The sequence below is a fragment of the Poecilia reticulata genome, linkage group LG17 (assembly GCF_000633615.1).
Source record: "Poecilia reticulata strain Guanapo linkage group LG17, Guppy_female_1.0+MT, whole genome shotgun sequence".
Classification (NCBI taxonomy): domain Eukaryota; kingdom Metazoa; phylum Chordata; class Actinopteri; order Cyprinodontiformes; family Poeciliidae; genus Poecilia; species Poecilia reticulata.
The window spans coordinates 9,323,992-9,348,612 of record NC_024347.1 but is presented as its reverse complement, the minus strand read 5'-3'; the positions used below and the strand labels follow the sequence as shown (position 1 = coordinate 9,348,612).

The window sequence follows — 24,621 nt, the reverse complement described above, 5'->3', positions numbered from 1 at the left end:
CCGTTTTTTCACCACAACGTTTAATGGCATAATGGTCATAAAGCAGTATATAGTACAGAGTACGTGTCAGATTCATGTGTGATTAACCACAAAAATAATTTATCTTTATAATAAATATCAAATTGCATATCTTAACTCTGGAGTGTTTAGTTCCTCTTCTTTTGGCTTTTCACTCTGGGGTCGCCACAGCAGATCAACTTCCTGTTGTTCATCCTGTCCTTTGCTTTTCCAGCTGAAGATCCTGCTTCAACATTCTGTTTCCAATGTGCCCACTATTTTTTCATTTGATTTTTTTACAGAACATGTCCAAACTATCTCCACACAGCCCTGACCTTCAGGACTAACAGCATGAGAGACGACGTTGAACCCATTAGGTAAAATGGAGGTTAATTTTGCTTTGCATTGTCCGTACCTGATCACATTATAACGTGATTCAATTCTGTATTGAGTGAATACGGGTCTTCATTACTCAGACTGTTGTTGCTGAAAGGTGTTTTGAAATCTCCTACATGCCACAAAGGTCTCTGCATGGTCCTGCTTGGACAACATTCTAATGTCCCATTGGGATAGATGACATTCTTCTGAAATGGGAAGGAAAAAAAAAAAAAAAAAAAAAAAAAATGGAGACACCGACTAAAGTGGTCAACAAAAACAATGATTAAAATAACTGAATATTAGAAATTGAAACAAATGAAAGAATTAAATAAGAATTAGGAAATACAAACAAGGTCAAAAACCAAAGAGGTTTGTAGGAGATCCGTCATTCCTGAGTTTATCTTCGCTAAGAATTTAGAGAAAACGACATAACGCGACAAATTAGCAGGAACAGGGAGCCTGTTATAAGGATTTATTAAATAAGGACAATCCAGTTTATTAATAAACATTTATTGTTTTTTTTTAAAAGGAAGCATGGGATGAGTTTGATAATAAAGCAAAACACAAAGTAACAGGAGAAGCTGACGAGGCTGAATCATCAATCACACTGGATTTAGAAAAATAGGTTTCTTTGTGCTGCTGTGATTCAACGTGGTGGTGTCAGGCCGTCTGGCTTTATTTGAGCAGCTTTGCGGTTGCCATGGAGGTCATAGAGGTCATGGTTGTAGTGATGGTGGGCACAGTAATGTCTTTGAATATGGGCTGTGTGGTACCAGAGTAGGACACTTTGTTCTCACTGAGGGTCCCGATGATCATCTGCCTCATTTCTCTGCTGGCGTCCCCGCGGACGGTCAGCAGTGCCTGGATGTGATCCTCCCTGCAGACACAAAATGGTTCCATTCAGATGGTTCTCATCAATTGTTTTAAACAGCGGTATCTATACGCTATATATATAGTGCAGCTCTAAACATTGCAGACAGGAAACAGAAAGAATATGTATGTGCTGTGCCCACCGGATATCAGGGTATTTGGAGACCAGAGTGGTGACTTCCAGGAAGAGCAGAGTGGGGTCAGTCAGCTTGAAGACTTCAGCGATGGCAGTGATGGAGCCACAGAGCCGGTCTGTGTCCTCACCCTGCAGGTAGAGAGCCTGTTTAATGCTTCCAGCAGAGAACCCTCCTCAGCCACGGTTAGTGTGTGAACAGCCTGGTAACAATCTGCTTTATAGAAAACATGTTTCTGGACGGACGGATGGACACACAATCAATAATCAAAAGTAATCTTAAAATTGCATTGAGGTTTACAAAAAACCCAAGGCTCACTCACTGCATGTGAAACAATAATGGGAGAAAGGAGAGTCATTTTCATATCAGGACATAAAAATAGAAATCTATCATGAAATCCAAGGTGGAACATTGCAAACTTCACAAGTCATCTCGTTGGAGGCAATATGGAGAACTGGAGGGTATATATTTTAGACTAGTCCTTCAATAATAATGCTTATGGAAAAGAAGTGTCCAATGTTTAAGGAGCGTTTTTTCAAACCGACGTTCTAATCCGACATTCTGCTGTTCTGGGAAAAAGTAACACACAAGGAACAATCCTTGTTTCAGATGCTTCCATCCTTAGAGCAGCTGTCAGGAAAGCCATTACCTATTCTATTATAGTATATATAGTAGAATGATGGAGTACCGTAGTACTCTATCATTACTCAGTATGTTTTTTTTTTATTTATTTTTCACTGTTGTGATTTTTTTCTTATTTTACTTTATTGTATTTTACATTTCAAATGCTGTAATCTTTCTCAGGGAAGGAACATTTTAACTGTTGTTTCATTTATGCACAGTACCACTTTGTTTCTGGACAGGTCACCAGTCCGTCGCAGGGCAACACACAGACAGACGGGACAAATATTCATGCACACGCACACACACGCACGCACACACACACGCGCACACACACAGGCACACGCGCACACACGCACACACACAGGCACACACACACACACGCACACACACACGCACACAGGCACACACACACACAGGCACACACACACACACACCAGTATTTTGTACCAGTATTACTGTGAATGATATGATATGGCCCAGACTTGTATGTAAACTTGGCTTCTTTGAGAATCAAATAAAACTGAAAAAAGTCATTATAAGAAAATGGTTTGAGCAAAAAATAACCACAAGAAACATTGAAATAGTCCATGATATCTCCAAAAGAGCAAAAATCACTTTCTACAGCAGAATGCAATAGCATGTATGTTTGGAAAGATGGAAAGGAAGGACTGAGAACAGAAAACATAAGAGCAGATTGGGTCTAAAAGAGTTGCACTTTAATTCAAAGTGCTCTTACTGGAGGCACATTCCAGTGTTCATTTGATTTTTCTTTCATTTTTGCCCACCCCTTGTTTTTCTCAGTTTTGTATATGTATATAAGAACATTCTTAAAGTAAAGAATTTAAACAAATCCTGGAGCAGTGAACTCACCGCTGCCAGTTTCTTGAAGAGGAACTTAACCTGTTCAGCTTCTTTGATCATCCTCTCTGCTCCCTCTTTCCTCTCATCAGCATTTTTAAAGGTGATTCGTTTCTGCATCACTGCTTTCAGGTACTCCACCACCACCCTGCGCAGGGCCTCGTTGGTCATGTCCTACACACAGCACATCCAGCAGGTCAGGGGTCAAAGTACTCACAGAGCTTCTTAACAGGGAACTTGCATGGTTGGGTTATATCTGACTCATCCAATGCAAACATTTCATTTAGCACTACAGAAGACTTTCCGTGTGCAGCCTCGCCATACCTGATTGAAAGGTTTCTTGACCTTGTTGAAGTCATTGAAGTAGTCCTCCACCGTCACACAGATGGTATCCACAGCATGAGAACCTGCCAGCCACTTCCGGGTCAACAGCTCATTCAGGTGACTCTGGTTAACGCAAAACCATAATCAAAGAAGTCAGATGAACTGGAAGCATTGGGATGGGAGCAGAACAAAGAAGTCAGAGGGTGTCCAACAGCAGCAGTTGTGTGAGGGAAAGGGATAGTTGGGAGAGGTGACAGAGAAACAGAGTTGTTTCTCTGTATGAAGCTTCATTAGATCCCCCACCCCTTAATGAATAGCTTAGTTGCACAGTCAGACTGGTTCAGTTTGATGCCAGTAAGTCTTACTTCAAGGTCTAAGAAGACTTCATCCAGCAGAAACTGACAGCCTTCCTTCACAACCTCACCGAGGGTCCTCTCAATTGCAGCATCACTATCGAAGGGATCCAAAGATTGAGAGTACTTCCTCTTCAGACTGTTGATGGACTCCCTGAGGAACCCAGATGAAAACAATCACTGACCCTGAAAGCCACAAGTATTCATAACCATCAAGGTTAAAGTATGAAGTTGTGTGTGAACTTGAGCACACACCACTTGGCAACTTGCGAACCATTGGTGGGTTGGCAATTTAAACAGGGGAAAAAAAAAAAAAAATAGTATTGAGTTTGAACTCCTGTCCAGGGAAGCAGTGGCCGTCTAGCATACAGGTCAATGCACATATATGGGGTGGCTTGAGGCTGTCATAATTTAACAAAAAAAGTCTAATAAAAATAATAATTCATATATAGATCACAAAGACCCATTGCTTGATTTTATTGACCGACATTGGACGTGGCTAATGAAATCCCTCAGTCCTTCTTGGCCTGCCCCTTCCGTCTCCGGAGTTATAAGTTGCATCATTTCAGCTAACTGGAGTTGGAGAGAACTGAGCAGATACATGGTGGAGTCAGAAAAACTGCGACAACAAAAGCTAAAAGCGCAAGCATGAAAATGTGTCAAATTAACATGTATACCACACAAACTTTGACTGCTGGAGGAGATTCAGGAGCGGAGAAGGAGGGGAAATTAGCAATTCAGAGAATTCATCATCACCAGACCATGACGAGAGAAAAGTAACCAGCAACAGATTGAGGAAATGGTCAGATTAGCTGTTAACTGCCCGGTAAGGCAGTTAACAGCCTTCTGTATGCTGGAATTGCCTATTCCCCCTCCTTCTCCGAGGTGTCCAGATTTTCATGAAGAGGGAGCATTTTATGCAGGGGGGAGGGCAGGTGAGAGTAAGTATGGGTGGGGGAAACCTACATGTAAAGTAGCAGGCAGTCAGAAAAACACGGATATAACACAGGAATGATGATGGCCTGTGGAATCAACAATGATCATGTTTTGGCGTTTATGACAATCAGCCAAAAAAGGAAAAAAAATAGAACTGTTAGAAAACAGCTTTAAAATATTAAAACAACATCTTCACTGAATACTGCCTGGGGAAGTTGTAGTCAATGTGGAAATGCAAGACTTATTTTTAAGCTCTTAGTCAAGAACTTTGATTAAAAGCTCCTGATTTTACAAGGATGTATGGTCTCACTATTGGCATAATTATGTTCTTGTATAAACACTATATTACATAAAACAGTGAAAATACATCTCTTGCAAAGTTTCTTTGACTTTCACTTCAAGATGGAAACTGTGACCAACTGTACATGTGATCCAACTGGTGGAGTTTGTGATCAAGGACATATTACACACAAAATGGGAAAACAGTGTCTGGTGAAACGCTTGATTGGCTGGTAAGAAAATGTTCTCCACCAGCCACAGCAGCTGGTGGAGAAAAAAAGATTAATTTCCATCTCCGACTGTGAAACCCCCCCCCCCAAAAAACAAAAACAAACAAAAAAAAAAGCCCCACCATGTGACCATGTCTGGATTTGTCTTTGCTTGGAATCAATCATGGTAATCTACAATAAGACTCAAAACACAGGACTGCCAAACAGGGAGAGACTTGAACTGCTGGACTAACTTTACATAATGTCAGAGTAACTAAGAGTTTGATCTTTAAGCTGAAGTCTTACTTGAATGTCTGACAGTTGTTGACGATGGCAATCATATACTGTATGTAACACTGAGGCAGCTGTCTGTCCCGCAGGTGTTCCTCTTTATAGGCTACCACCTCCTCCCGATACCTGCATGGAACGCACATTAGCTCAATATAAATACTGCAGAAATATTTTGATGAGGTTCAATTACGGTGTTTGAGTATTTGAAGGGAATACCTCATAAGGAAAGAATTCATCTGTTTCAGACAGAGTTTCAGAACCTGCTCCTTGAAGTCCCCATCTATCTGGGCAGCAACTTGCAGATTCTGCTCAAACATCTGGTGAAGATTTAAAGACAGACATATAACCACCAAAAATGTGACACACTTGTGTGTGCGTGTGTATGCATGGTTGCTTTGTCCTGTGTTTGATTCCATGTTGCCCTGTGGTGGACTGGTGACTAGTCCAGGTGTACCCTGCCAAATGACTGCGGGAGCCAGAAACCTCTAAACAACTGCCCTGTCATGTTGGCCCCAATTATCTAACCCCCATCACGCTGAGGTGCCATGCCAGAAGGCTGGGCCATGTTATAGGATTCACAATAACACCAGTCAAAAAATATAGATAAAAACTTGTTTGGGAAAATAAACTTTTATTTTGATATCGAAATTTTATGGTGGAACTATGTCACCCCATCATCCATGCAGTGATATTCAAGTTATAAAGGTGAAGGCAGACATGGCTGAAGAGCCATAAGAACAAGGGAGAAGGTGGTCAACTGGTTTACAGTCTGGAGTGGACTGCATTTCTCAGAATTTTACTTGCGATAAGGTAAGAATATGGACCCCTTGCACCGTGACGTCACACGTGCAAGATCCCGCCCCCATCGTCCTGCTGGAGGGCAAAAACGTAGGCAGTAGCCTCTGTAGTGTTTTGGCCACTGCAACTCCCATACCTGCAATTACCTTGTAACAAAGAGCCCAGCTCTGCGTCGGCTCGCCTCTCCTCTCAACACTGAAAAAAAAGACCCAATCAGCTACGTTGAAAAACTTTCTAAAACAGACGTCTTCCCAAAAAATAAATAAATAACTTGAAGCTTGGTGCAAGGTTCAGGGCCACTGAGATGTATGACAGGACAAATATTTCCTGACTGTTTTGTCTGGAAGCGCAAAGATGTGAGGCTACTCAGAAACTTTGAGAACAAGCTAACTCTCTACAGCTAGTCAGGTCTGCTAAAACATTTGAATAACTCAATGGAAGCTGGAGTTGAAGGTGCTCATTGCTCCATGTCCCAAACTAGCTATTGCTTTAGAAAAAATATGAAACAGCACGCTCATTGCTGTTAAAGCAATGCAAACGAATCTACGGCAAGGATGGAAGGATGAGTATGAAAGCTAAAAATCAAAGCACTGACAGTCATTACTTCATTGGAGATGTCTGTGGCAGATGGACAAAATGAAAATGAACAAACCTCCTGATCATTAGGAAGTGTGCGCAAGCTTTTGTATGCAGGGTTTTTATGTGACATAAAATTGGTCGTTGAGCAGTTTTAAAAGTAAAATAAACAAGATTCTTAGTTTTGCACATACCGTTTATGTTCCTTAAAAAAAATTTAAAATAACATCAGGGGGAAACACTTAACATCCTGTAAAACTAATGTTCTGTTGAACCACAACTGTGTAATTGGTGTATTTAAATATTTCCATTTGGTAGCTGATTTCAGACCGTTTTTGTTTTAGCCAAATTAGTCATCCGTTTTATATTTTTGTTGATGCATTAAAAACATTGTAATATTTAGTATGTATATAAACACTTTAAAAAGTGTTTATATACAAACACTTTTTGTATATAGTGTTTGTATAACTTTTAAAAAGTCACTTTTTAAAGTAGTGACTTTAAAAAGGAAAGCAGAAAATGTGGAATATTGTCTGTGATATCATTTTTTCCCAGTAAGACCCACCTGTACCATGACAGACGTTGGAAGTGAGGAACCGGAGTACTCAACAGAGTGACTCCGATTGCCTCCAGAGTATTTTTTGCCATTACTTGGCTTCTACTTGCGTTCAAGTCAAGCTAGTTTGTCTGTGGAAATGGCACACCTGGTCAGAGTTCATAGGCAGTTGTGTTTACGAATCTTGGAAGTAGCTGGCTTAGAAGCAGAACATCCCTTATCACTGCTGAGGTTTTTGTTGATTTGATCAAATTACCAAATTTGCTTGAAAAAATGTCGCATAAATTATACCAATATATCATTAAGTGTTTCCCCTTGCACAGGAGAAGGCTTGAAAGCATACAAAAGTCTAGATGCTAACCAGTTATTTTGTACACAGTAGGCTACATGATGCAATATTTGATTACATCTTACTAATCTTACTTATGACCGTTAATCTTCTTATCTGTAAAAATCAATCAATCAAATTTTATTTGTATAGCACATTTCAGCAGCATAGCATTTCAAGGTGCTTTACAAAAGTGTTCACTGCAAACACAGAGTTCTTATGACTGACTTTTCTCATGAAAAGGTTTATGATAAAATTATATTTGGTTTACATCCTTGTCTGTTTGGGCAGCCGGCCACACAGCAGCCTATGACCATTTTTGCAGAGAATTCAACAAAAAGCTGTCTGTCTTTTGACCAGGTTTACAGGAGACAATGCGTGTATACGTTGTTTTGACATTATGGCAGAGTGGTCCCGTTTTGAAGAACGGGAGGTCACGTGCAAAGAGTCAATACAATAGACCCTTTGAATAGGTGATAAAAATATTGACCTTTTTTCATAGATGTACTTCATACAACCTCATGCACTAACATAAGCAACAGGGCAGTCAGTTGAAGAGCAGCTTCTTAGAATCATGTTCTCTAGATGTTTTCCCAAACTGGAGCAACATTTAGAGTCTATACAGAAAAATTCATCCGCTATGGACAACAAAATAAATCCACTGTAAATGAAATCAGGAACGGTATCAGAAGTTCTCCTCCAATGCCATGACAAACTATGTGTCACCTGAAAGACGATGGCAGGCAGCGTGGTCTGGTAGTATCCATCTTGGTCTGCCTCAGGCTCCGTTTCTTTCAACCAGTCTTTCTTATCCGTTTCCAGGGCCTTTCGCAGCCAACCTGTTATATTAGACTGGAGAGACACACATAATCAAAGAAATTTGGACACACTTATTAAAATAGAAAACTAGTGTAACAACCACTGCTCATCTTAGAGATGTGGGATATAAGGAGGCAGCAGCAGGTGTCAACACCGTCAGTCAGAGCTTTAAATTCACTTATCATGGTATCATGGATGTCTTGTTTTGTTGTTTTAAGGATGGATTTGAACAGTTCTCTTTCCCCATGAGGTAAAGATTTCTCTACGATGAGCTTCAAAAGATTTTAACTCCATGTTTAAGTTTAATTTTTAGGCAACAATGCACACACTTAAATTGATATAATAGTAAAAAAAATGGGCTAAAATATGTACACTAAGGTTTCATACTGGTGAAAGGTCCAACAGCAGCTCACAGTGGTTTTCTATGTAAAGTTGACAGGAAATGTAAAATCATTACTGGGTAATTATGTTACTGGAAGATATTGCTGACAATACTTAAAACCCACAACTATACAATCTTAAAAATAAACAAGAAAAATACAATTAAATGTAAATTATTTGCACAGCTTTTAAATCCAAATTAAGTCAGCAGTTAGTGAATCTAACAGCACAGTGTAAAGTAGATCACATTTAGAACCGGCCCAGGCCATAAATGAACTACACAGCTGCTCAAGGCCTCCCAGGCCTTTCAGTCCCCCAAAAATGCTAACATTTTAACATTTATTTATTGAGAATTTCAATGCTGTTAAAACTGATTTAATGGTTTCAGCATAGATAAATTAAAAGATTTTAAATTGTTTAACATTTAAATGTAAAATTTTAAAGGAGATGGCAAGTTTACTTTGTAAAAGTTCAAAGAACAATCTTCATAGTTAATTTTGTTACCATAGCAACAATCTGATGCTAAGAGTTTAATATTTGAATTTGAGCTCTGTTCATAAATACATTTTAGTAAACTACAATTATCACTAATTGCTTTTTAGGCCGGCCAATTAAACTAGGCCCTTCTCCCAGATTTCACTAAATCCAAGTTGAAATGCTGTGAGAGGTGCTAATGTTCTTGGCAGCAAGAGGGAGCCCTAAATCAAATTCTGCTCAAGGTCTCATATAACCTTGGACCATTATCCCACGATGAGCTAAATCTGCTGCACTGCGCATCTCTGCTAGATACAGAAGGACAAATGGAGAGATTTAATTTTGTGGCCGTTAACCTTGCAGCAGGGAAGGTGTATTAAGATTATTCTTAATAATCCCTAGTCCGAACACATAAACCCAAAATAAAGTTGTCTTTACTTTGAGAAGTTTTTTTTCCATTTGAAAAGCTCAGTTTTTGGCTCCAAATGATCAGTTTCCCTGTTAACTGGAATTGCGAACCCAGCAGAATGTCTGTTAGTGTGACAGGTGTGTGTGTGATGCTTACAGTAAACGTCTTCACATATTTGCTAAGCAGGTCATCCACTACTTCCTGTGGCAGCAGCGGTTCAAGCTGATTGATGTCAAACTCTGAACACAGATCTGAATGCCCCATCATTTCCACACTGCATAGCAAGAAGACATCCATAGTGTAAAATGATAAATACACATAAGTAAACATAAAATGATACATGTGCATGTGTGATTATAATTTATAAATTGCTACAACAAAGCAGGGACTAGAAATGATAAGCAGAATATGGATTTGTGTTGCAAGTTTAAATGGGTTTGATTTTCTTTCTATTATTTTTTATTAGGAGCAAGTGTTACAGTCTCTTCTGTGTACAATTCAATTTAAACCTCACAGATTGAGTTTCAGACTAACATTTGCTAATCCAGGTACCCCTACCGCCTCTTTCTTTTCTTTTTTTTGCAATAAAAGAACAAATGTAACACGCGAGTGGGGGCTTGATCCCATTCTTCCTGTGTTTGGAGGAAACACAACCAAGTGTGTAAGTTTGCCAGAATCAAAATAGGGATACTTTATATAACATGACGGTAATTTCATGTGACAGACATTTAATCCACGGGGATCACTGGTTTTACATAGTTTGTCCATTTTGAACAAATCCTGAAAAATGATTCCTTTCAACCTTCAACAGAATAACTTCTCTAGAATGTAAATGTCCAGTACAATTTTGAACCAGTCAACTGTAGGTGCTTTAGGTTTTAACCATTTTCTAGTGATTGTCTTTTTGCTTGCTGCCAGTATTAACAGTTTTTGATCTTTCAGAGAGCAGTTATCAAATGGAATATCTCCTAAGTACAGGGCTTCACATTTACAGGGAATTCTCTCAGTAAAAGTGTTTATAAGTGATCACATAACTACTCCCACAATAGTTTAATCACCCCAGAACAACCCCAGAAAATATGACAATGATTTGCCCCAATTGTTCCACAAAGTCTCCAACAGGTGTCTCCACTGCCCTGTTGTTTTTTCTGAGTTGGGGTTACAAAATATCAAACAGTGTTTTTCCAACAGAATTATCTCCATGGCCATACAGTGTAATTTGTCGAACATTTTCCAGCCTTCAGATGAGAAGATTACATTTTATTCTTTCACCCACATATAGTATGGAAACAAGTTTCATGCATGAACCTGATTTCAACAAAGACAAAAAAAAAACATTAAAAATAAAAATCTTGTTATGGCTGTTTCCTATTTTTCTTGTGTATTTTGATTAAAATAAGCCCCAACCTGCAAATATCTGAAGTAGTCATCCTTTTCCAACACATTAGATACATTTCTCAAAATTCTGAAATGTCCTCTTTTGGAAAACTAAACTGTTAATCCTTTGGGAATCCATTCGTTAAATATCCCATCAGTCTTATTTGGTTTAAATGCGGAATCAATGGCACACTGAGTATTTTCATCTTATCCAATTTATAAATTCTAACTATCATTCTCTAAGAGTCCTGCACTGTGTGTAGCATTGACTCATGTGGTATCATCAGCCCCTCTTGTAAATCTTTATCCATCATCACTGAGGTATTCCTTCCACTGTTGTGCCTTCTAAATTTGGGTTTAATCCAACATTAAAATCCCCACCACAGGAAACTAATTTCCTTGTCATCCTAAATTAAGAGATCATGATAAAAAAAGAAGTAAATTAGAAAATGACACAGCAATTGGAGGAGAGAATAGAAACAAACTATGAGATTTTAAAATCTCTTAGCGAATAAAGAAACACTGAATATTTTGTTGATGTAAGGTTGAGGGTGCATTACAGTTCGCTAATCAAAAGCATTACAAGTCAGGAAATGGGGCTAGCAGGCTATTAGTATTTCAGTTGCACAAGAAACATTCAGATGGCACAGCCAAAAAGATTATAAATCTCTTTACAAAAAAAACCTACTACAATACACTTTACGACTCAGAGGAGGCAGACAACAAAATAGAGAGGATTAAGAATATTGGTAATTAGATTACCAATATTTACTGAAAAAGATGCCAAGGCAAAGAGATTCAATCACAAAAAAAAGAAATCGAGGAGGTCATAAAAATTTAAGGAACCAAAAAGTGCCAGGAGTAGATGGTTTCAATGGTGAATTTTCAAAGATGAGGTCATGCCCCTCTTACAAAGAGTATTTAATTATGCCCTCAAAAAATAATGACCCCCTGACGTCTTGGTCAGAAACAATAATATCCAATACTCAAAAAAGCAAAGATCCCATAAATTGTTCGTCTGACAGACCAATAAGTTTGCTCTGTTGCAATGTAAAAAGTTTGACTACAACATTGGCAAATCGGATTCATTCATTGAGAAGGTATTTGATGGGGTGGATTTGATGGGGTACTTCAAGCATGCTGGGGAAAATATGTTTTCATACAGATTTTATTAATTGGATTAGTGTGCTATATTCTGGACCCACGTAAAAGGACCGGGTGAATGAATACTCTTCAAATAACTTTGGTTTAAAAAAAAAGGAACGTTCCGCTTCTGGGTTGTTGACGCTAAGTGTTAGCGGCATAATGTCCAATTTTCAAGTTCGGCCCTGGGGATTTTATTGAGTGATGATAATGCCCGGGTTTTCACCGTTTTTGGGGGACCAATAAACATCCTTACAATGAATGGTGCGATGCCTGGAGTACGGCAGCCTTTCTCCTCTGGGAGCTGCTGGTTGAAAGCAAACGGCTGGAAGAGCACTAAGGAGTATTTATGCAGGTGAGCGGATAGACTGAACACGGCAGGCAGCTGAGTAGTTGATGCTTATTGTGCAAGTGTAGCTTTACAGACAAACCACACATTAAATTTCATATCATCCCGGTCTGAACAAACGGGTGGCGGCGCGCATCGTGGCGCTACATGGCTGGTAGACGAGTTTCTGAGTGTGACGAACGAAGGTGCCGTAAATATCCCGTATTGCCCCCCCTGTTCTTGCGTTCGTACCCTGGTCTACAGGTCGTCTTACCGGACTTAAGTTCAACTGTCCCCTGGTCTCTTCCCTCCCCTCCACCCCCATCTTACATTCGTTTGCTCGCCTGTCCCCCCCCCACCCCAAGCCCTCAACTCCAGGCAACATTTCCCGTATTCTCAAACTCAGAGTTTGACAGATATGGGTCAAGGTGAGAGTTCATTTATTAAACTGACTGAAGATGAATACATAAGCTGAAAGCTGGAGCATAGACATTTTTATACACGCATTTGTGAGCCTGCCTCTTTATTATTAATTTGAATAGAATTTCTGATTTTTGTATACATTTTCTTCAGGTTAACTTAGAAAGTGAGCTATTATTGTTACAGGTTAATTTTCTAAACTACAAAAAACCAATTGTTAGGGATGCTCAAATATGAAAAATTTGACCGATATTGATATCTGATAGTAACACTGGTGTTATGCCAGATTTACCAATATTTTATTTTATAAATTTTTTTATCCGATTACTTGATTAATCGTAAGAATAATCGATAGATTACTTGATTACTAAAATATTCGTTTGCAACAGCCCTATTTTGGACAAATATCAGGCCATAAAGTAAATAACTGAAGTCAGAGGATTTGATGTTGGTCGTCAAAGGGTCAACAGATTTAGATAAAGAGGTCACTTTTAATTGGTCCAAGAGAAGATTCAGATATATGTGTGTGGTAATTATACCACAAACCCTGCAACTATTTAACAAAAATTACAGTAGATTAATCACACAAAATCAGACTTGACTAGATAGGAGATTCTTCCTCTGTCCCTCCTGGGCAGAACAGAAACAGTGAGAATTAATTTACTCCTACAATTAATGTAAGGCACTCCCTATTTGGATACTGGCCTTTTGCAGCATCCTCTTGCGTTCACTTTTCTTATTTCCTCTTTGATAGTTGAAAGTTGATCTTTGTTTTCCTGGCAGAACCCCATCAGCTAACATTTCCAGGCTAGAAATTCTGTCCTTAGTTCCTACTAACTTAATGCTATGAGAAGTTGGATGTAGTTTTTCTGTCTATATCATTTTGTCCTCTTTTCTCTATTGTTATATTGTTGTTTGGGCTTCATTTCAGTCTTGCACCATTTAACTGCTTTTTGTAATGCAATATTACCAAACTTAATGGGAATAATTCTGCAATAATTTATCCAGTTCTCGAGGGCCTCCTTACCAACCTGCCATCTTTTCAGTGTCCGACCAGAACTTCAAAAGGGTTAGATTTTTTTTTAAACATGTATTGTGAGTGTTTTTAACCAAACGTGTTGAGTAACAAACTAACCTCTTATAAGTGTTGAGAACCCATGTCAGCAGTGACACAATTTCATTAGCTTCCAGATCCTCCAAGGCCAGCTCCTTCACACGAGTGGACACAGCACTGTGATAGAGGCTGAAAAATCTAGACCATAAAAACATACAGAAATTGAACAATATATTACCATTCAGAGTTATTTCATAAGTTGTTTGTGTTTAATTTAGATTTTCTGACTTAGAGCTTTAAAAAAATCCTGTTGCTTCTAAATTAAAATACTATACTGTGCATAGTGTTACAAAGAAGTGATCATTCCAAATGCATCACCTGTTGAAAGTGTTGTAGTGTGGGGGGAAGCACTGCACCATGAGATTTTTAACAACAATAAGGTCGTCCAGAACGTATTTCCTGGTTATTTCCAGCAGACGAACGAGCCACATTTTATCAGCCTCTCTGGTCACTGCCTGGGTGCCTTCGATGCGTGTGCTCACAGTACCCTCCAACACCTGATGAGGAGGAGAAGGTCAGACTGAGCAAAAAAGGATGGTGTATGCAAGGAAGAAAAAAAAAGAGGTGGAATAGCAAGACTAAGACTCATTTGATTTCCACCATTCAAAGTTTCACAAACTCGTACAGATTTTGACTTTGTATCAGTTAATGTGTTTGTAGTTGTAGAAGTTTAGATTCTAAGCAGAAACTACACCAGGTTTCTTGCATGCTCTGGTTCTCAACCACATTGAGACTGTGTAATCCTCATATTTGTGGCCATCAGTACAGGACTAGGATCATACATTGACAAACTGTGCTATCAGCTTATATATGGTAGGGGATCTCAACAACGGGAATAAAGGAGATGTTAAAGTGGCCCAAGAATGGACCTTGTGGATCTCCACAGTTGAGTTTTGTTTGTCCAGATTTATAATTACAGAATGTTCAAAAGTAATCCATGTCTGCCATAAAACACTGCATTCCAGTAAAGGACTTGGAAGTATTTGGACCTAAAGATGTTCTCTGAACCTACAGTTTCAGTAATATTCTTAACTTGAAGGCTTTGAGAAGTATTCATGAGTAAATCCATTTAAGCTCCTCTGACCTGAAACATCTTGTCCTTCCAGTGTTTGGGTCGCCCAGGTGGAATGAAGCCAGTCTGTTTCTTCCGGTCAACCATTCGCCGGTCAAGCTTCTCCTCTCGCTCAATAATACGGACCACAGACACCAACATGGTAGGGTCGCGACGAACGGTTACCATAGACCTCTGCAGTACCATCCACAACTGCTTAGCAAGTTCATCTGATAGTCTTTGTACCTTGGAGAAAAATTGAAAAACATTTATAGAGTTAACACTTTGTTTTTTATATCTGGGAATGTTAGAACCATCAGAACACCCAAACTAGTTTTATCAACAATGATGCAACAAACATTTTTTCTTCACATGGAGACAACAACAAAACTATTTGTACTGCTTAAGGGTTTTACCTAATGAAATCACACAAATCTCTAAATATTTCAAAGGAAATGACCACAATAAGAATTGACCACACTTATACTGCCTTCAAAAGAACAAAAACAACCCATCCACAAAGTTTGATTAGTATATTTGATTGATGGACAGAATTATAGACAAGATAACTGAAAAATTATCTTGTCTATAAGACAAGACAATTGTCTTGTCTTATAGACAAGACAATTGTCTTGTCAACAAAATTGTTATCCCTCCTGAGATTTAATGGTAATGTGGTCTCTCTGACACCTGACAACAGCCTCGCTCTGTAGTAGTTCTTCACTTGGATGGCACATGCCTCTTGCTGTGTTTGAGCCAATTCTTCCATGGCAAATCATTCCATCTCATCTAGGTTGCATGGTCTTTAAGCATCGTTGGGTCTCCAGTAATGATGGACTGAACAACAAGGCATATAAATACTGGTTTAAAAACAATTAATCCCAGAATGCACTGCATTAACCTACCGATAGTTTTAGGAGGAAGACGAGTTTTACTGCATGAATGTGTGACATGTTAACTAAAACCCATCTGCTGAAGGTCAGCTTCTTTTCACAATGGCTGCTGTATCGAAGAACATATGTTTTTTGGACCCATCAAGCAGACTGACCAAATGCATTCTGTGCTTAATGCAGAAAGTTATTGCACGCCTGCCTCAACATGCTCTACCTGCATCCAATTGAGTTCAGTTCAGATAGACACTGGAGGATCATTCAGGAACTCTCCCTATGCCCACAGACTGTACAGCTGCTGTCTTTGGCTTCTGTTCCGTTACACTTCCGAGATATTTCAGATTTTACAGAGTCTCAGTCCCTTTTTCATCTTTATTTTAACATCTAAAATATTTACCACATTGAATATGAACTGCATAAACTCTAGTGAGTGAAACATTGTTAAGACCTCAGCTCTGTTGGTATCACAACTTGATATCAAAGTTGTGAATCACTTCATGTGCATCCTTGACTACATGACATCTCACAGTGTGTATCGATCCTTCCTTACTATAAAGATTTGTGGAGGTTTGTATTGCTTTTGTGAGTGTAGCAGGATGCTTACTAAAGCTAGCAACACCTTATAATTGCACTCAGCTACACTTACGTCTTCAAAGTAGATAGAGATGAGGTTCATGTCACTGGTGTTCTTGCTGTCCATACGATACTGCTCATACATAAGGTCATCGCGAGAGCACTCCAGCTCCATCAGCTTCCTGTGAGCCTGCAGCAGCTCTCCCTGCTCAGTCAGCTGCTGGGTCTCCATCACTATCTCTGGAACTGAACCCAGAACAATAGAACAGCATACAGAACATTAAACAGATCCAAAACACTCATATTTTAGACATAATATGACAAAACCTACCAGAGAAAATGTTTTTCAGGTTTTCCACGGCAGCAGCTAGCTGACTGTGCTGAACAACGGCATCCTTCACATCTTTTAGGTTCTCAATAGTGTTGATGCTCTGCCTCCAGTCTTTGCTCACATTAGCCAGAGAGCTCTGGATATCTTTGACATCCAGCAGGGCGGTATGCAGCTGGGTCAATCCTGTGCGAACACCATCCAGCTGAGACTGGATTGCTGCCTGTACACCACCACAGAAAACCGAAAACACTAGTTATTGGAAGAGTTGAAGGGTGAGTCAAACCTGCCGAAACATGGCAGATTAAACCAATAAACACAAAACCACTTCAGTAGCGCTCAAGGATTTGGTGAGAAGTTCCTGTTATTCTCAAGCTTCCATCTGCAAACCTGTAAAGGAGGGGGGTATACTTAACAGAGACTCAGCAAGATCACTACCGTTAACATGTATACGAATACTGACAATAAAATTACTCATCAGGCTCAACAAAATGAGGAATAACATTGTTTTCCTTTTTTGTTGAGTAATAAACATCTGCCTCCAAACACAATAGGTTCTCCTAATGCTAATTCAGCCCTAATTCCATCCATTTTCTTACACCCTTGTCCCTCAGTGGGGTCAGGAGGGTCGCTGGTGCCCATCTCCAGCTAACGTTCCGGGCGAGAGGCGGGGTCACCCTGGACAGGTCACCAGTCTGTCGTAGGGCAACACAGAGACACACAGGACACACAACCATGCACACACACACTCACACCTAGGGACAATTTAGAGAGACTAATTAACCTGACAGTTTTTGGATTGTGGGAGGAAACCGGAGAACCTGGAGAAAACCCACCATGCACAGGGAGAACATGCAAACTCCATGCAGAAAGACCGGGGCCGGGAATCAAACCCAGAACCTTCTTGCTGCAAGGCAACAGCTTTACCAACTGCGCCACTGTTTTTGCCTCCATTTCAGTCAGAATTTTGCAAGAACTGCAGTCTTGTTACTGCTGTTTTGAAGGTTCTAGACAGCATAACTGAAGCTTTAATAAAAAAATAAAATGAAATAAAAAAAAACAATGCCAACTTTCCTTTTCCACTATTTTTTCAAAAGGTATTTGTTGTTTGTCACAATCTTTTATACAAATACTCCAAGAAAAGGTGGTTGGTGGCAACAGGTGGTTTGTTCTATGACTTTGTATTTTTGTGTTTTTATGTTGTAAAGCACAAGGCATTTCCCTTGTTGCTTAAATGTGCTATAAAAATAAAATTTTAGTTGGATTATGTTTTTTAGCACAGTCCTACTTGATTCTTTGCAAGAAATGAACAACGTAGTTTTCAAAGACATTGACAAAATAATATCTGATAATGTCTTAAAACTTAGACGTAAGAAAAGTTAGCTTAATCAGATCCAAGAAATTTAAAAAGTTGTCAAATATATCATTTTAAGATCTTCACATCATCACACTGGACATTTGCCAAAAAACGTCTCCACCCCCTGGTGTGTTCCTAATTTCTTAGTAATAAAAGTTTCCAAAGTTGTAATCCATCCATTTTCTTTCACCCTTGTCCCTTGGTGGGGTCAGGAGGGTTGCTGGTGTCCATCTCCAGCTAACGTTCCGGGCGAGAGGCGGGGTCACCCTGGACAGGTCGCCAGTGTGTCGCAGGGCAACACAGAGAAACACAGGACACACAACCATGCACACACACACACTCATACCTAGGGACAATTTGGAGAAACCAATTAACCTGACAGTCATGTTTTTGGACTGTGGGAGGAAACCGGAGTACACGGAGAAAACCCACGCATGCACAGGGAGAACATGCAAACTCCATGCAAAAAGACCGGGGCCGAGAATCGAACCCAGAACCTTCTTGCTGCAAGGCAAGAAACTGCTTGGTAGAGCAGTTTACTCTACCAACTGCACAGTAGTGCAATAATATAACATAACATTTCCAAATATAAGAATTAACTAAAAATGTAGCTTCCAAACTAGCACAGGTATATTTTAACTACTTAAAGAAAAAACTAAATTGATAGAATTTATTATTTACAAGAATTTAACATAAATTTACACATAACGTTAATCAAATGTCAGTTGTTTTTTCTCAACAAGCAGTTGAGTCGTTCAGGTGAGTACGCCCTCCCAAACCCTTAATTAGGGTGTTAAATATACTTTTTTATTGGTTCTAGTTTTTCTTTTTATTTATTTAATATCAAAGTAGGAAGCACATGTGCATTACATCAATGAAAGGAAAAAGAATTAAAAAAAGAAAATCACAGAACAAAAAAACAGTTTTGTGTTTTAAAGAATGAGTATTATTAACCATATGCGATTCTAATTTTAAATGTCATGTTTTTGTGACCTGTAAGCAGAGAAGAATCTTAAAGAACAGAAATAAAGGCTTTCAAACATCTATGTGTGTAATAATCTATAACAATGTGTTTCACTTAGGATCTAGAAACCTTGTTATCCCTGTTTCAACAGTGCATAACGTTATTAAAAAGTTGCTGAAATAAATTGACTTTTCAATAATATCCTAATTTAATTAATGGGTCCGTGCACTGAATGAAAAAACCTAAAAAAGAAAAACAGAGTTGTTGTTTCTTGTTTACTTTAAAAAAACTAAGATTTTTTAAGAGGGTAGTATTACAGTCCTGCTTACCATTATTGACACCCATGAAGTTTAAGTACGTATTATGGAATATTTACTTAAGGAAATTCATCAAGTATTGCATCATCCCTCGTCACCTCAGGTTCCCGCTTATACTCCTTAACCATCAGCCTTCTTACCAACACCCTACTATTGCCCTTATCTACCTCAACTGTACCATGCCTGTTATTGTTAACCCACAAGATCTCACTTCAGCACAGCTACTTTTAGTTAATTATCCTTCTCCTTCCCTTTTCACCATCTCTTGACCTTGGCCTCGGCACTCACTTTTAGAGGGAAGACATCTCAAATCTACATCGCAAAATGCTCATCCAAGCTCATCACAATTCACAGCACAATGCCTTTTGCTGGGGTCTGAGAACCAAAGAACTTTAATTCATCTATGTCAACAAAACATTTTAGTCGTCGTTTTTCTGTGTGAATCTCTGGTTGAAATGAAGCCTAGGCATAAATTCAAAGTGGAAGACTGTTCAGTCTCAACTGTGTCACCCAATCACCATGTCACGTTCATCCGCTGCAGCCTATCGGCATTGGACCACACCCTGTCATAGCCAGTCATTGTTCAGGAATCCGTTTATAAGGACCTTCATCAACGGCACCATCTGCTTTCCAGCCGTGCTCTACACATCTCCACCCCTTCACCACCTCTATGCTGACGGCTCCTTCAGACTTCCATCTTTTTTCCGACCTCCACTACCAGTGTACGAGGGAAAAGGTCTCAAATAATCATCGCAAAATGTTCATCCAAGCTTATCGCAATTCACAGCACAATGTCTTCTGCCAGGTTCCGAGCGACAAAGAACCTCAATTCATTTATATGTCAATAAAACCTTTTAATCGCCGTTTTTCTCTGTGTGAATCTCAGGTTGAAATGAAGCCTGAAATTTCAACCTGAAATCCACTGAAAAAGTGGAATATAAATTCCACCCTCAACTGCGTCATCCAATCGCCACGACATTTTACTGCAGACAGCTTTTGCTTGATACAAAACAGCAAATTATAACACTTAAAAAGATTAACATTATGAGGAAAACAGACAGTGCTGTGGTGGCACAGGGGTTAAGCACATTCCACATATGGAGGCCTCAGTCCTCGACGTGGCTGTCGCAGGTTCGATTCCCGGCCTGGCGACCTTTGCCTCATGTCTTCCCCTTCTCTCATTACCCACTTTCTTGTCAACTAACTATCAAATAAAGGCCACTAGAGCCGATAAAACAAAATAAATTTTAAAAAATCACTATTTTGTAACTATCCTGTAATGTACATGTTGTGGATGTAAAACAACTAAAATAAAAACATTTGATCGCAAAAAAATGAAGAAAACAGACAAATGTAATGTTTACCGTGTCAATGGTATTGGCACCCTTTGCTGCAAATCAGCATGGAAACCCAATTCGGCTCACGTACTGCAAATTACAAATAAGGATTTGCAACAGGATCACCTGTGATGAACTACCTTCAGGTTGGTGCGAATGGTGGAAAAAACACCACATCAAACATCTAAAGACCTGAAGACCAACCTGGAGCAATCTGGTGTAATTGTTTCAGCAAGTACCATACGCCGCACAATAAAGAAAGCAGAGTTTTATGGGTGGAGGCCAATAAGACCCCATTGCTGAAAACATAAAAAAGAATGATTGATCTTCACGGAAGAGAACCTGGACAAACCTCAAGCCTTTTGGGACAATGTTTTATGGACAGATGAAACAAACATGGAGCTTTTTGGTCATGCACACAAACGGTATGTTTACAGATGGCACAATGAAGCCTTTGAGGAGAATAGTCAAGCATGGTGGAGGATCCATAATGCTGTGGAGCTGGTTTGCTGCATCTGGTACTGGAGGTCTTGACCGTATCACAGGCATCATGAGATCAGAAGATTATCAAGAAATGAACCCTGTAAATGTTCAAGAGTATGAGCAAATTGCAAAGGAGGTGTGGGAGAAAACACCACCAGAGAAGAGCAAGAAGCTTATAGATGGAGATGATAAACGTTTGGAGGGTGTCATCGCTGCCAAAGAGTGTGCAACCAAATATTGAGGGGTGTCAATCTTAGTCCACATGCTGATTTTCTATTTTGTCCTCTGGACTTAAAATATCTACGTTGAAATAGCTTTGTGAAATTACTTTGGACCTCCAATTGAAAGATCTTGTTGATATAAATTTTGAACATTTCCATTTATTTCTGAAGATATTCACTCAGTTATGCAAAACATGAAAAGGTGCCAACAATGGTGAGTAGGACTGTCTGTATTGTATTGACTGTAACCATTTTCAAGGAATATAGTGCAATTTTATAGCACAGACTTTGGAATGGGACTCTGTCTCTTTAAGAAGCTCCTGGTCTTTCCACTACTCTCAGCACGTCATCACAAGGTTTCTTCATTACAGCATTCATAGGAGTGTTGGGCTTAATAGTACTTTGTATGATAAGCTCAGCAGATGCAGTTCCATCAGGTGTCTGCTAACTGCTGCTGGTGCTAGTCTGAAGGAACCGAGTGGGGGAAAACACAGGAGAGGGTTGATCTGTGAGGTGAAAGCTAAGCTGGAGACTGCAGCTCTGAGGAGAAGCTGTGTGGAAAAGCCAGCGCTTGGTGAGAGCAAACTGTTCAGGCACAGTGGAATGGTTGAGATGGGAGACTCAAAGATTTCTCAAGTAAGTAAGTAAAGTTTATCCGTAAAATGCTTTTTGCAGACATGAAATCAAAGCGCTGTACAATAAAAAAATCAATTTGAAACCATACAAAACATAAAACCAACATAAGAAACACTAAAATCAAGAGATAAAAACCTGGGAAAATACAAATGTTTTGAATTGCCTTTTAAAAACCTCCACAGAGTCAGAAAAACGGAGCTGCAAGGGCCAGCTGTTCCACAGCCTTGGGGCCACCAACTGGTCCGGTCCCCTTTAGTTTTTAACAGTGTTCGTGGAACAAGCAGGAGATTCAGACTTGAGAACAAAGACCACAAGCAGCAGAATACTTAGTTACAAACTGAAAGATAATCAGGAGTGGCCATGTAATGTCCAGTCTGTCGCAGGGCAACACAGAGACAGACAGGACACACAACCAAGCGCGTGCACACACAGGGACAATTTAGAGAGACCAGTTTACCTGACAGTCATGTTTTTGGACTGTGAAACAGAAAGGAACCCGGAGAGAACCCACCATGCACAGGGGAAACATGCAAACTCCATGCAGAAAGACCCCGGACCAGGAATCGAACCCAGAACCTTCTTGCTGCAAGGTAACAGTGCTACCAACTGCGCCTAATATTTTCTTTTTATCTGGCTGAGATCAGGACTGCAGGTCAGAAAAGCTTTTTTGGTAACAAGAAGCTCTCTGCAAACTGTTTCTGAGCTATATATATATATGTGTGTGTGTGTGTGTGTGTGTGTGTGTGTGTGCGTGTGCGTGTGTGTGAGAGATGTTTGGAGGTTACAAGCTAGAATGCTGTCAGTTTTGGCTCCATGTCCCTCAGCATCCACTGATGATGTTAGAAAGAGCCGGCTTGAGTGCTTGACTCGATATATGGTATATTAGAATATAGACTGTTCACACATTTCCAGTTCAGTTACAGTGCTGCTGGTTTGATTTGGTGAAGTACCTTAAGTCTGGCCTCCACAGAAGCCTTCTTCCGGGCTTCTCTCCTTCGGTACTGCTCCACTTTATCCAACTGATCGGACCTCTGCAGCATGCCGGCCACACGCTGCACTGCAGTCGCTACAGCCTCCCTGCTGGTCTCCTCCATGACGAATAGCTGGACCTACGGAGGGGGGGTTGTTGAAATCCCAATTTGGGAATTTTGTTTCTTCCAAGGGGATCGTTAACAGTTCAATCTACTGGTAGAAAAGTTCCTTAATCATTGCAGCTACTTCCACTGAGAACAGTCAGAAGACTCGGTCTATCTGGGGACTCTGGATCTGATCAGCTGACCACAGCTTTAATGGCGTCAGCAGGTTATTGCTACCAACACCAGCAGAACACTATACTGGAATGTAAGCGAAAGTGACGTAGATTCCCATAGAAAAATAAACAGCACAACTTGACTTTGTCAGAAAAACGTAACAAATCAACTGATAAATCAAGAAAGGCCATCTGAAGCTGCCATAGCATCGCTAAGCTAATTAGAGACACGACGTTCTTGGTGTTTCTAAGCATTTCTCTACTGGAACCAGGAAACATTCTTACCTCAGCAAGTTACAGAAGAAAATTGTTCTTTGTCTCTACAAACAAAACAACGTTTCACATATAAACTGTCTTTGTTGTATTGTTGCCTCCTCTTCCTCCTCTGCCAGCTTATAAACTTCTTCTTGTATTTATTGGCGGTTGGCAAACCACTTTAAAGGCGGATTGCCGCCACCTATTGGACTGGAGTGTGTAACTGAAGATTAAGCAAGAAAAGAAAAATAATTTTCTTTTGGTCAATCTGGTTTGTCTTGAAAATGTAAAGACTGATGGTTAGACACTGGTAATGTTTGTTTATCCTGCAAAGGTGACTAACAAATATAATCTCTTTCATCATTATACTTAGGAATTGTTGATTATCAATATAATCTGTAATTAAGACTTGCATGTCTAGTTCTTAATAGCGCATTTTTCTTTACTTTCCTGGTTATTCTAACTTATTTTTTAATGTTGTGAAGATAACTTGCAGTAGCCGGTATTCCAGATCTGACTTAGATATTGAGGTGCTGAATATGCATGTGTGTTACAACGCAAATCAGCCAATCACACCACAGCAATTAATGCATTTCGACATTAGTGTGAAAGTATTTTTGGTGCAAAATTACTTGTGCTGTGTGAAGCTGAAGAGAAAAATCTTATAGGAGTTTGTAATTGTATTTTTTAAGTCTTCCAGATAACAATAGTTGCATCTCTTCAAACTGTGTTTGGCAGCGCTCCCTGCTGTACAGGTATACGTACTAACAGTGATAGAGAAAGTTCTCAAACACTGTATATATGGAAAATTACAAATAAACAGACAAAATGTACTCTAGTAAAAGTAAATGTACCACTCAAGATTTTTACTTGAGTAAAAATAAGAACTTGTTTCTAAAAATGCTGCAGTATGTAACTTTTATAAAATGTGTTCTGGCCCAAAGATCCTCTTTTCATGTCTCCTCAACCCTTTCCTTTATCTGC

At 39.5% G+C, this 24,621-nt stretch overlaps 1 protein-coding gene across 2 annotated transcripts; it reads right to left on the bottom strand.

Moving 5' to 3' along the window:
• Window positions 1-832: 832 nt before the first annotated feature.
• exoc3 (exocyst complex component 3) lies at window positions 833-23,804 on the bottom strand. Of its 2 annotated transcripts, none has more exons than XM_017310182.1 (16): window positions 23,668-23,804; window positions 23,084-23,242; window positions 16,822-17,041; window positions 16,564-16,736; window positions 15,061-15,273; window positions 14,295-14,473; window positions 13,998-14,114; window positions 9,751-9,868; window positions 8,238-8,363; window positions 5,470-5,570; window positions 5,269-5,379; window positions 3,551-3,692; window positions 3,186-3,308; window positions 2,904-3,035; window positions 1,389-1,510; window positions 833-1,252 (listed from the first exon to the last, which is right to left on the bottom strand). In XM_017310182.1, exons 2-16 carry the CDS (start codon window positions 23,225-23,227, stop codon window positions 1,051-1,053), a joined length of 2,223 nt encoding a protein of 740 aa, XP_017165671.1. In that variant the 5' UTR covers window positions 23,228-23,242; window positions 23,668-23,804; the 3' UTR covers window positions 833-1,050. The 2 variants fall into 2 exon arrangements, with proteins under 2 accessions (XP_017165671.1, XP_008431757.1); XM_008433535.2 differs by having other exon boundaries at window positions 2,874-3,035; window positions 23,668-23,803.
• Window positions 23,805-24,621: the final 817 nt, after the last annotated feature.